At 41.7% G+C, this 13,709-nt stretch overlaps 1 protein-coding gene across 8 annotated transcripts in view; it reads right to left on the reverse strand.

Annotated features, from left to right (window-relative positions):
- SMARCA2 (SWI/SNF related, matrix associated, actin dependent regulator of chromatin, subfamily a, member 2) overlaps positions 1 to 13,709 on the reverse strand; it is a 178,097-nt gene that overhangs the window by 58,605 nt on the left and 105,783 nt on the right. For all 8 annotated transcript variants that reach the window (XM_054657899.2, XM_054657897.2, XM_054657898.2 and 5 more), the window contains exon 27: positions 10,896 to 11,114. In XM_054657899.2, the coding sequence (XP_054513874.1) occupies positions 10,896 to 11,114 (219 nt within the window). The remainder of the gene's footprint in view (positions 1 to 10,895; positions 11,115 to 13,709) is intronic.

Genomic DNA, 13,709 nt, shown 5'->3' on the forward strand with positions numbered 1-13,709 from the left:
AGGCTGGAAGTCTGAGGATAGGGTATAGCATGGTTGGCTTCTGTGAGAGCCCTCTTACAGCTTGCAGATTGCTGACCTCCTGTTGTAGAAAGAGCTAGGGGGCTCTCTAGGGTCCCCTTTATAAGAGTACTAATTCCATTCATGAGGGCTCTCATGATATAATAACATTCCAAAGGGCCCACCTCCTAATATCACATTGGGGGTTAGGATTTCAACATATCCATTTTGCAGGGACATAAACATCAGTCCATAACAACCCAGGAAGGTCAGGAGACCTGTCCAAGATCACATTATTTATCTGGTAGCAGTGTCAGAACTCACATTCCAGGCTCCTGACTGCTAGCCCCATTGTTCTTCCTGCAGGCACGCAGGGTTACAGAGACAACCAGAGTAAAGACAGTTAATAGCCATGTGAGTATAGGTTGGCAGGCGGCTAGGTAGAAAGTCAGGGGAAAGAGAGTTAATAACCAAGTGAGTATAGGTTGGTGTACAGCTAGGGAGAAAACCAGGGTAAAGAGAGTTAATGGCTGAATGAGTACAAGCTGGAGTGCTGGAGATGAATAAACCTGTGGTCCTGTAACACATTCAGCAAGTAAACACATTGTTCTCTCTTAATTCCATTAGTGAGTAAGCGAAAGGAGCTTCTTGATTCCCAATTTTACCTTTCTCTTTGTCACCCCGAGTCTTGTCATCAAGACACAAAAGAGAACGTATTTTCTTCTTTTTCTATTATCCATTAGGTCTTCTTCGAAATAACTGGAAACTTTTTCTTAATAGCTAATATGTATTTCTGAATCCTTCTTATATGCCAGATTCTATGTTACACACCTTTAATCCTCAGAATACCCTATCAAGTAGGTTCTATGATTTTCCCTGAGAGGAAAGCAAAGCTATGAGAGGTGACACAAGGTCCCCAAGGTCACAGAGCTAATTAGGTGGAACTGGAATCCGAACCTCTTGGTTCATCAGGTTTCAAGGCATGTACTCTTAATCACTATCCTAAATTCTCCATATAGAGAGCCATCAAAAGTCACAGTTATTTTTCTGATGCTTACCCGAACCCTGAGGCATAATGATGATGAAGCCACCCTGCCCTGTCTCTGCTTCCTCAACTGTACTCTTCCCCACCTCCACCTCTTGATGAAGAATTACATTTCTTTATTAAGAAAATTAATGAAGATTTTCTTCATGTAGCCTTTTTTTCTTTTTTTAAATCCTGACACTGACTGAAACATGCAGCCTTATTGATTAAAAAAACTAAACAAAACAAAAACTGGCCAGGCGCGGTGGCTCATTCCTGTAACCCCAACACTTTGCAGGGCTGAGGCAGGAGGATCACTTAGGGGCAGGAGTTCAAGACCAGCCTAAGCAATTGAGTGACATCCTGTCTGTACAAAAAAATACAAAAATTAGCTGGGTGTGGCGGTGCGTACCCGTAGCCTCAGCTACTCAAAAGGCTGAGGCAGGAAGATTGCTTGAGCCGAGGAGTTTGAGGCTGCAGTAAGCCTGGGTGACAGAGTGAGACCCTGTCTCTTAAAAAAAAAAAGTAAAAAAGCAGAAAACGTCAAAAACCAAATCTTGATTCAGATAGACATATTCCTAAAATATTATTTCTAAAATATAATACAAATTCCTAAAATATTATTTCTCTGATTTCTCTGTAATAGTTTGCTCCATTAAAAGATAATGTGAAATTATTGGGGCTCCTTAGTATCTGTAGGCCAAATTCAGTTTCCCATGGTTACTTTCGATGAGTGAGTTTGATTTCAGAGCTGAATCCTGATTTCAGAGGACAAAACTCAAGACCAGAAATTCCAAGCATCAAAGTTTTCAAAATCAAAACAATTCCCTCTCACTCCTCAACCTTTATTATTTATTTTAGTATATTTCCGTCGGACCTCTGAGGACTATTCTATTAAATTTATTCTCCCGGATTATATAAAATGGGAAACATTAAGTCCAATGGGCTGTTAAAGCAATCTAGTCACTGGATTTCAGAAAAAAATAAAAATTATACAAAGTTCTTAAAATTATTTTATTACTATCCAGTATTTTTCCAAACAATTCACAACTGTTACCGCTCTTAATTAGTTCAGTACTTCCACCCTAAAGTATTGAAGGACTTGGAATTTGGCAAAACCCAAATCTATTTTCTAGGGCCTTAGCTCTCCCTTGTGTATAAAAACGGAAATGCAGCTTGCTAGAAAATTTTGCCCCAGTAAATCTGATGACCCAATTTTAAAAGTTAAAATGCCATTTGATAAAAGAAAAAAAGGTCCATGTTTACGAAGCTTCTCACATCTTACAGAAAAAGCAAGAAAAGATTTTAAATGACAAAACAAATGCAGCCAAATATTACAAACATGATGCACATTATGCTTTAGAAAAAGGATCCCCCCAACAAAAAAATCTTGCCAGTGTAAAATAAAATATTTTAGGGGAAAAGTACATCTACGAGAATCACTAATGCTGTCAGGTGAAACAGAACTGAGTGATTCCAGCCCCTGTCTGTGATTTCAGGCTGGATCATACTTAATCTAGCCCAGAGGAGGCATTAGCTTGTTTGCAAGATTTCTAGGCAGAGAAAAATCCACAGCCCACCTCTTTATACCTGTGAGGAAATATTTTATTTATCATTGTGTATTTCCATAGAATTTCAAATATCTTGTTCTTTAACCTTTCTTCATATTTTCCCCAGTTTTTTGTGACTAATTCACCATGGATTTGTCTGCCTTTTCCTGTGTAGAGCTTAGCAGTTTGGCTTCCTGTGATGAGAGGCCAACTCAGAGAGCTTATTGCAGCTTGGTATTACATAGCTTTTTAAAGACACTAAATTCTCTTGAGATGTATCACATTTTACCTTACTGATTAGCACCTGGTATTATAAATGTCATTTTTTCTTCTTTTTTTTTTTTTTGAGATGGAGTTTTGCTCTGTCGCCAGGCTGCAGTGCAGTGGTGTGATCTTGGCTCACTGCAGGCTCCACCTCCAGGTTCAAGTGATTCTCCTGCCTCGGGCCTTCTGAGTAGCTGGGATTACAGGCACCCGCCACCACGCCCAGCTAGTTTTTGCATTTTTAGTAGAGACGGGGTTTCGCCATGCCGGCCTCGACCTCCCAAAGTGCTGGGATTACAGGCGTGAGCCACCGCCCCCGGCCTCATTTTGTTTTTTCTACTTTGTTAAACTTTGGGAAGAAGAAAACCCCAAAATTATTTTAGTAGTCAGCAGACATGATGATGGGAACCCCATTTAGGCACGTTCACCATGGGAAGCTCAGGCTGTCACCTGGTGACAGACTGGTCAAGGAAAAGGAGGGCGTTCTGTCTTTCTCCAAAGCTCCTCTTGAAATTCTATGGCTTCTAAAACTTGCTGTTTCTATCGCCCAATTTAGCTAAAGAAATAAGTCTCATCACCGTCATTTCCGTAGCGTTTATTGGGGCCCAGCTGCACAGGACATCACAAAACAAAGCGGTGTCTTCCCTCATCGCCAGGAGCTTATTCAGTATACCAAAAGAAGTGTCTACACATTCAGACATAAGGACCCCATGGTAGATATATGATGCCGCAAGAAAGGTAACAAGAGACAACAGCAAATAGGAGAAACTTTTTAAAATTACAAGACATTGTGAGACAAAGGCATACTACTCTCCAGCTGGCTGGTAATTGCATATTATCCAGAGCACGTAAGCTGGAATGCATTCCAATTATCTTCAAGTGCTGTGGGGCAAAAATCACTCACGTAGCAATTAAATAAATTCAGGGATATCACTAAATGTTTTAAGGAAAGGAAGGATTCTGAAGTTGGCAGAAAGAGCAAAGGAACAGGAAGAATAGTAAAACAGGCATTCCAGAAACCACCCTCCAGCCCGCTTTTTGGCTCTGCAATCACCCCAATTTTGCACAGCCCCTGGCTCAATAATGATGACTGCCTTATGGTGCTAGAAACAGCACAGCCAGTGTACACAGGGCTGACATTAAACCAGAAAACCCTGGCCCACTGGGCTTGTCAGAATTTAGGTAGATGGAATGCCTGCTCTTACACATAAAGAAGCAAATATATGTTTCCAAATTATCAAGATGGGCCATTTCTTGTGCATGCACAATTATACATATATATATGTGTGTGTGTGTATATATATGTATGTATATATATGTATAATTGCGCATGCAAATATACATATATGTAATCTGTAATATAGCACTGTTATCACCTTGGGCACACACCATAGGAAAGTTACAAAATTGTAATGGATGGAATATTTGTTAACCATGTTAATATTCTCTTTCACACTTTCTAAAAGAACCATCCCTTGTTCGGGAGAGTTACTCATTGCCTTGAGCAGAATTAGGATAAAGTTGGTATGCAAAGACAAAAATGACAACATCTTTGACTTCCAAAATAGGGTAGTGAATTCCCTTCACCACCTTTACAATCAAGAGCCAAACCTAGCGGACTGGGATTCTCATCTATCGCCTTAACCACTCGGCCACGACAAGGCCGAGGACCGGGATTCTCAGAATGGCACAAGAAGCCACAGCACATGGTGCTATCACTCGGGAACAGGAAGTTGCCACATGACAGGAAGGCAAGGAGGAGAGCCTTCTTCCATGGAGGAAACAGGAGTCAAGAGGAAGAGAAGTAAGGTCAGGATTGAATATATTACTACCTATTATATAATAAAGAATCTGTCAGGCTGGGCATGGTGGCTCATGCCTGTAATCTCAACACTTTGGGAGACGGAAGCAGGTGGATCACTTGAGCTCAGGAGTTCAAGACCAGCCTGGCAAATGGGGCAAAACCCCGACTCTACAAAACATACAATAATTAGCCGGGCATGGTGGCATGTACCTGTAGTCCTAGGTACTCAGGAGGCTGAGGTAGGAGGATTGCCTGAGTCTGGGAGGTCAAGGCTGCCGTGAGCCAAGATTACACCACTATACTCCAGCCTAGATAACAGAGTGAGATCCTGCCTCAAAAAAAAGAATTTGTCTGGTCTTTGTCCTGGGTTCCTGGCATGGAGTTTCTATGTTTGACATCTCCGTAGTGACAGGAATAACTTTGTTCTGATAATGAAGTGTCATGTGTGATAGGTCCCTAAATGGCTTCAGTGGGCACTGGTCACCAGAAAGACCAACCACATGACTACAGGGTTGGGGATGTGAGCCAGTCTGACCTCCAGGGAGGGCAGAGAGTCTGGGGAATGAGTTCAAGCATGTGGCCGAGAATCTAATCAATCATGCCTATACATTGTGAAACCCCATTGAAAACTCTGGACATCAAGGCCCAGTAGCACTCCCTGGTTAGTGAACACACTGATGAGCTGGAGGACTGATGGACGCTGACTCCACGAGGAGCAGGCAGAGCAGCCCAGGTTTCCTCCCAGGCTGCATGCTGTGCTTCCATTCATTTGGCTAGTCCCCTTTTTTCGAGATGGAGTCTCGCTGTGTCGCCCAGGCAGGAGTGCAATGGCACGATCTCGGCTCACTGTAACCTCTGCCTCCTGGGTTCAAGCGATTCCCCTGCCTCAGCCTCCCGAGCAGCTGGGACTACAGGCGCGTGCCACCACGCCCGGCTGATTTTTTGTATGTTTAGTAGAGATGGGGTTTCACCGTGTTAGCCAGGATGGTCTCGATCTCCTGACCTCATGTTCCACCCGCCTCGCCCTCCCAAACTGCTGGGATTACAGGCATGAGCCACAGTGCCTGGCCTAGTTCTCTTGATTTGTATACTTCATAATGAATCTGAATCCGTTGCTAATGGCACTTTCCTGAGTTCTGTGAGTTGTTCTAGCAAATTATCAAGCCTAAAGGGTTCACGAGCCCCTGAATTTGTAGTCAGTCAAAAGTGTGGGGGGCCTCGGGACCCCCAAAGTGTGGCTGGTGTCTGAAGTCAGGGCAGTGTTGTTGGGGGCTATGCCCTTTAACTTATGGAGTCTGTGCCAAGTCTGGCTAGTTTGTGCCAGCACTGAATTGCAGCTGGGTTGAAATGCAATACTCCCCCTTCAGAATCCAAGCCTGGGGTGTTTGGAGGCAGAGATTGAGTGGAAAGGAAGATAATGAGGCACTACAACTGCTAAAGGTGGATTTATTGGAAAGCTAATGAAGCTTAGGCTTTAGGCCTCTCACTCACAAGCTCCTTCCAAAGCTCTGGGAGGATCCCTCACTATGTGATCCCAAATACAGTTACATACTTTTATACAATTTGCAAACTTAAGACATTTTTGAATTGCTTTCTTTAAAAAGCTCCAGGACCCACCCAACCATCAGATTCTAGAAGCTTCGGGTTTGACAACCCCTGGTGCTGACTTAGCAACTGCTGAGGAAGGGGCCAGTTTCACTGCACCCTGCATGTTCTAGCACAGTGTGGAGAAATCAGTCAAGGAGAGTTTGCAGACTTCCAAACAGAACACAAAAGAGCTAAGAGCACCATGAGGCCAAAGAGGCCAGGGGTCTTATGAGATGTGAGAATGCAGGACAGCTTCTAACTAGTGCCTGTGGCCAGGCTCCAGATTTCAACAGCACATGTCATCAAGGTCTCTAAAAGAATGAGATGAAACCAGCTGCATGTAAAGACCTCCCAGGACAGGAGCAGACCAGCAGCTATATGCTGAGATCAGTGGAGACCCATGGGGAGCAAGAGAACCAGGATGCTCGCCCCCAATGTCATGCTTAAACACCACATCTTTATCCAGATGCCATCTTGGAGAAGAAGATGGGATGGGAGCCCCCGGGGAAGAGAGAAACAGCCCAGAATGCGAATGTTGAACTGACTACCACAAAAAGATGACATTAACTTGAGACCAGCAAACACTAAGGACATTTAAGTTTCCTCAGTGGAAATAGGAATTTCAAAACAATGTAAAATACCTTTAAAAAAAAACTGAACTGTGTTTGAAATTGTGATCCTCCTGATTAAAAACAACATTATGAATGCAGAAAAAAATTCTAAATTCCACCAACTAAACAGATTCTCTAAAGGACACTGTAGGAATTTTTAGCATGCCATGATTACAAAATAAAACCTGTCTTCAATGAAACCAAAACACCATTTGCAAAGAAAGTGACCATAACACTTAAATTTAACCTAAGTGTGCTGAGGCAGGGATGGCTAAATATTCACCAAAATTTTGTTTTCCTGGGCTCACAGCCAGACCACATTTCCATCTCTTTTGCAGCTGGAGTGGCCACATAACCAAGTTCTAGCCAATGGAATTATAACCATTTAGGCAGGGCCCATCAGACTTCCATACCCACTACTCCATGTTGTTTTCCCCACTTCCAGCTCAAGTGGATGGGGATGACCAAGCTGGCAGAGGCTCTGTCAGCCTGGAGCCCTGAATGACCCTATGGAGAACAGCTGTCCCCACCAATCAGGAATACCTACCACGGACTTTCATGGAAGGGAGAAATCAACTTCTGTTTATTTTTCTGGATAGGTCCACGGACAGGGCATGTTGAGGTCCATCTGTGGCAGCAGTGAACATTACCCACATCTATCTATACCCTTATCTGTCAATCCAGTGCTACTTCAATTTGGCAACTGATGGGCACTTAGTATTTGTACACAGAAGTCCTAAATTCTAACAAGATACAGAGCCAGCTTATCAACTAGTCAGGAAAGCAGGCAGGTTGGCAACTACCGAGAATACTAGGAAACTGTGACTGAAGGACAAGCAAAGAAATGTTAAGAGGACAATTAAAAGTGCAATTAATATTTATCTGTGAAGGTGCCACAGAGTGGGTAGCAATTGAATTGGGCCTTGAAGGAGGAGGAAAGTTCAAGAGAAAGAGGAAGGTAGAAAAGTTCAATCCAGACTGAACATGAGTTTGCAAACATTTTATCCATGGGGCTGTGATACTAAAGACAGAAAAAAAGATTGTTCTGTTCACCCCAGGGAAAAGAATCAAGGCCTGTGAGGAGAAGCTACAAGGAAAGAAGATTCTATTCAAAGGGAGGAAGAACTATCAATCAGAGCTGACCACGAACTGGAGGGGCTACACAGACAAAAAGGTAGTTTTTCCTTTTAGGGATGGCCAGCCTCCTGGCACAGAGATTGCAGAGAATGTGATTTAAGCAAGGGAGGGGAAGCTGTTCCATTCAACTGCCTTGCAGCTCTGCGATGCTATGCATCTTGGATGTCTCTGCCAAGCAGGCTTTGTACAACATTGCCAGGAAGAAGAAGGATTATTTTAGCCCTGTTACAGCATTTCTTACACAACGGTCCTTGCCAAACTCCCTTTCAAGGCCATGTTGGCTGGGTTCATGCAACGTGTTAAATCATAAGCCAGGAGAGAACATCTCTTCACATCCAGGCCCATGAGAACCCCTTCAATATCATTTCATCATCAAAAAAGCTTAACAGGCTGATATTAAATAGGATTGCTGCTGGTGAACACCAAAGACAGGAAGCATCTACTTTGAATGCTTAGGCCATGGGGCATGTTGCATCCATTGCATGTCCTGATTAATAGCAAGTTGCCAGTTTCATACCAAATACGGGCATGCAGTTTTCAAAAGATTAGATTACAAAAAGATACGTTACAATAAAGCTGTTTTGAGAACAGTTTCGTCCTTCTTGGATGACTTAGTATGTTGCATGGCATTTTAGGATTACAATTATAAAAACCAATTTTCACAGTGCAGTTTTGTAAAACAAACTAATTTTCCATTTTTAAATGTGCATGTTGTAGATAAAAGGAAGTCTACTACATGCGCTAAAAAGAGAAATGCTCTCCTGACACTGCTGATAAGTTAGTCACTTTCCCTTTCCTCTTAAGGCTGTACTTTCATTTTCACAAACATTCACTGAGTCTCTACGCTAGGCACTGTGCTACTCATCAGGGATAGAAACTGAATGAAAAAGAGAAAACAAAACAGATATCTTAAACTGGAAAACTTCCTGAGATTCACAATGTTGTTTTTCTTAAGGGCAATTCCCAATGATTATTTTTAAGAAGTTAAGTTCAGCTACATTCTTGCCCAATAAACAAGGTTATTTTGCTTTTAATGTCTGGAGAGTAAACATATCAAAGCTTAGCTTTAAAAATTTCGCCCAGCCAGGCACGGTGGCTCACGCCTGTAATCCCAGCACTTTGGGAGGCCAAGGCAGGTGGATCACCTGAGCTCGGGAGTTTGAGACCAGCCTGACCAACATGGTGAAACCCCGTCTCTACTAAAAATATAAAAATTGGCCGGGCATGGTGGTGTGCTCCTGTAATCCCAGCTACTGGGGAGGCTGAAGCAGGAGAATCACTTGAACCCGGTAGGCAGAGGTTGCACTGAGCTGAGACCACACCATTGCACTATAGCCTCAGTGACAGAGAGAGACTCTGTCTCAAAAAAAAAAAAAAAAAAAAGGTTGGCCCAGATTATTATTGTCCCATCTGCTGTAATAATACTCCAGGTACTCAATTTATTGCTTAAATAAAATTTTCCCAAGCTCAGAAATATATATTAACCAAAAAACTCTTCATATTACAGAATGAATCCTAATTACATAACTATCACCTCAATAGTGAAACAAAGAAAATTCATAGAATCATATTCTGAGGTCACTGGAATATTTGACTGGATACGACAAACTAATCACACAGATGTTCTATTTTATACACAACTGTTCAACCACAAATAATGAGCAGTGCTTTTCAGAATCACAGGCTCCCATGTTTTCGAAATTCAGGTCACGTCCCTCTCATCATACAACATCCTGAGTAAATCACATCTCAAGTGGTGACAAGACCTGTTCGTTCGCCTTCGGTATCTAATCTCAAAATTCTGCCCACTGCCTTTCTACCCACCTACCTACTTAAAACCTGGGTCCTAAAATCCACGTTTCACAAAGCTTGGGAACTGTACTCCCTTTGGATAAAACGAACAACTCCCCAAAGCTTTTGTTTTGCTTGGTTTTTACCCAACTACACTTACTATTTCCAGCATGCATTTACTGGCTGTGTCTGGAATGCACGTCCCAGGTTGCTGTGCCTTTCTAGGTACTAAGTCTACTCCCAAAAATGGGAAGTAGAGCTAACCCTTCGAATGGAACAGTCACCCGGGCCTCAGTGTTCACACACGCGACTCCTAAGAGCATTTTGATATTTCTGTGCTGCCCAAGGAACATTCTGAGATTTCAGTCCTCAGTCAAAATGAGAAATCACCATTTTCCAAAGGGAAAACAACATAAACAAACTCCCGAATAACATTTCCAAGCATCGGTGACCCGAGTCCCAGGCTCTAATCTGTGTTTGTGAGGGACAGATCAGATCAAGCCGAAATCGAGCATGCAGACACATAAGCACCCACCGATTCTGTGCTTTCTAACCAGCTGTGTGTCCTGCATAGCCAAGTCACCTCTCTGGGCCTCAGTTTCTTCATCAAACCAAGCAGGTACAAAGGTACCTTCCAGCTCTAAAAGTACTATAGGTCTACAAAATGACAACACAGTTGGAAAACTCTGCTGTCCCTGAAAGATCTGTGCAGACCTTGCAGAAGTAAAACCTCGATTAAAGACCATGAAATGAGGGGGAACAATTACAAAGCTCTCTAAGGTGCCCTTCCACACTTTGATTCTCAGTTGGAGACGGTGAGGCATGACCAGGCAATTGGTCATAAAACATTAGTGGGTCTCATAGCTCTCATAATCCTGTGCTTCCAATGGCCAATTCTGCATATTTTTTTCCAAGCACTGCCTTGAAATGCAGAACGCCTTTATCTTTTCATGCAACAGCACAATGACTTTATGCAACAGCAGAATGACTTTATCTTCTGTGTTCAAGAGCCCCTTCCCTTTGATTGCGAACTCAGCCTCCTCAGAAAATTCCAGCTCTAGGCCCCTGGTTTCTCCAAGCCACCAAAAACACTCCACCGAGTGAGAACAGGTTAGAAAAGCGAGGCTTACCCTCAGCCACTGCTTCTCCGTGAGGGCGTCACTGTAGTCCACGTCACGGCGCTGGCGAGACCCCCTCCCAAATATCTTCTCCTCCTCCTCTTCACAGGTGAGCCTTTCTACTTCAGCGTCATCCTTGATGATCCAGGAGGGCAGCTCATCCTCCTCCATTAAACGGGGCTTCCGTTTCGGGTTCCGGGCATCTTCCCTCCGCCGGTCCATGTCCATCCGCTGGAGACATTAATAAGAGGGTCACCGAAAGTCAGGGCTTCTGTATGGTACAGACTTGACAGTACTACACAACTTCCCCAAGTCACTTCCTATGGCTGCAGGGTCCCTTTCAACCTCTCTCATCCTGGGTGACTTGTTCTAGCTCATCCCTAAATATCTAGGGAGAGATTCCATTAAGTAAAATCCCTTCCCTTTCTCTGTACCCATCTTTTGAAACTTATTCATACCTTTAAAAAGTACTTTTAAAGAATCTCCTCTTCTTAGTCTGTGTGTATACAGAGCTTCCTCTTTAAAGTAATAGTGGAAACATTCAAATTGGGAATGCATTTTAAAAATATGACCTCTTGGCTATACAACTCATTGCTTCCCTGGAAGAAACTTATTCTTTGAGTAAAGAAAAGAAAGATCTTTAAGAAAGTTTCCTTTTATTCAATAGGGCTTGTGCTTTGAATTGAACAATCAGCAATAAAAAAAAAAGGGGGACCCAAGGTATCAGTACAGAATAGCTACCCACAGTTGGACACGTGGAACAGACATAAATGGTTTCACCGGTCCACTGGCCATGAATATACTAAACTTTCAATACCTCATGGCACTGTGGGAGGAATGCTCTTGAATTCCTTACATTTTAAACTTTGTGCTCTTATGAATATATTATACCACAGACAGACAGAGCTCAGAGGTAATCGCATCCCAACTGATCTAGTTGTAAGTGAAATGGATTCCTTTCAGAGCCTTCAAAATGCCTACTTCGCCACCTTCTCTCTTTTTAATAATCCAGTTCACTTGTAAATAAACTAAGAGCCACACACTTGGCTTTAATCTATAACTAAACAATACGATGGATTTTTAAAAAATAAACTGCCACTATATATCCACAGACGTTAGTTATGTATAAATATAAACACTAGCGAGATGTGTCATTTCCACAATGAAATGGACCATCAATCATTGTTATTTACCTTTTCCTTCTTCCTTTGGTTCTACCATACTGAAATTGGGATTCAATATTATGTTTTCTTAAAAGCTAAAACTGATAACATGTAAATGAAATATCTACGCAAACCCAAATACGACCTCTAGAACCTATTTTAAAATTAGTGGTCAAAGCTCTTTCTACTTCTTCCACATTTTTGGAAGTCATTACGTTTCCAGAATCTGGTAGGCTTGGGAGACAGGTGAAGTCCCATTGGTTGATAAATGTGGGCACCTTGCTCTGTCATGTGCTATAATTAGCTCACGATGCTTAATCCTGTCTTCTAACGCTTTGGTATGAGAAATGGATCCACCAAACCTTCACAACTGGCACCCAGAGGTTCCTTCCTTACAGCAGTTCTAAAGAGGGGCTTCGTGAGGCAACCTCCTAATAGTTATTAGAGAGCTAATAAGAAAAAAAAAATTTTGTTAATGTCCTATACTGAGATGACAAAATATTGCCATTTCAATCTTCGGTTTTACTGCTACTATTATCTACAGCAAAAAAAATAGCCTTTGAGGTCTGTTTAATCAATACATTTCTATGGACATTATTATTGCTAATATATTTGTCCACAATTGAGAAAATAAATCTTTTCTGATAGAAAAGTAAATTATGCACTTGTTTCTTTTTTCTTTTAGGAAAGGTAGATTCGATTACATAAGATAAGCTTAAAGTCTTAATAACTGCATCTCTCCCTAGAGATTTCTACCCACAAAATACCAATATAATTAATTCAACATTATGGCAAAAGTCAAACTTACTATTTAGTTACTTTGTGAATAATTGGTCTTGCGATCTGATTATAAACCTTATGCTTACAAGTACAATTAGTTTTAAAAGTGCTTTTTCCCTTTGTAGAGAACATAGCATCTAAAAGCTTAATGTTTGTATGTTAGCAAAATGTCTCAGATACTTATCTTGAGCTGCCAAAGATCTTTTTGGTAAAATTCCTAAGTAATTGGTATAAAAGATACTTTTTCTGAAGTTACATTTTTAGAAAGAGAAAGCAAGACATGCTTTTTTAAAAAGACGTTATTTTAAATAAACTATCTGCTTATCATGTGTAAACCAGTGTCTATGATACAAAATCAAATAATAAGTTTGCATTAATTTTATAGAGAACTCATTCGTTTCTAATAATGGATAAAGAGTTTAAATATTTAAAATCCAAAGATTTATTCTAGCTCACATTCCATTCTTGTTTCTCACCAAACTTTTTAATCTGTAGCTGGCAGAGATTCAAATTTTATTTCCTGCCCCCAAGTGGAGGTGCTAAGGAATAGTGAATTGGCCAAAGGCGGCCGGTGGATTAGAAGAAAGTAAAGCAAACCTAAAATCTGTCTAATCCTCAAAATAGACGCCAGCCTTTAAGAAACAAGCAGAAAATCCACACAAGTGCCTACAAAAAGTGTTCCCTAGCCAGCCTCACCTGTGTTACAAGCCTGTTCTTTGAGTGGTAAAATAGTCCCAAATTAAAAGAAGGCTGTGCCTTCCAAGATATTCAGGTTGTTTCTGAGGCTTTCAATTTCTACAAATAGCCCCAAAGTAAGGCAGGAAAGTACACTTACCCCCTTACTTCAGGGCTGCTGAAAGAATTCTCCATTTCTGGGCCTAAT

Source organism: Pan troglodytes, chromosome 11 (assembly GCF_028858775.2).
Source record: "Pan troglodytes isolate AG18354 chromosome 11, NHGRI_mPanTro3-v2.0_pri, whole genome shotgun sequence".
Lineage (NCBI taxonomy): Eukaryota > Metazoa > Chordata > Mammalia > Primates > Hominidae > Pan > Pan troglodytes.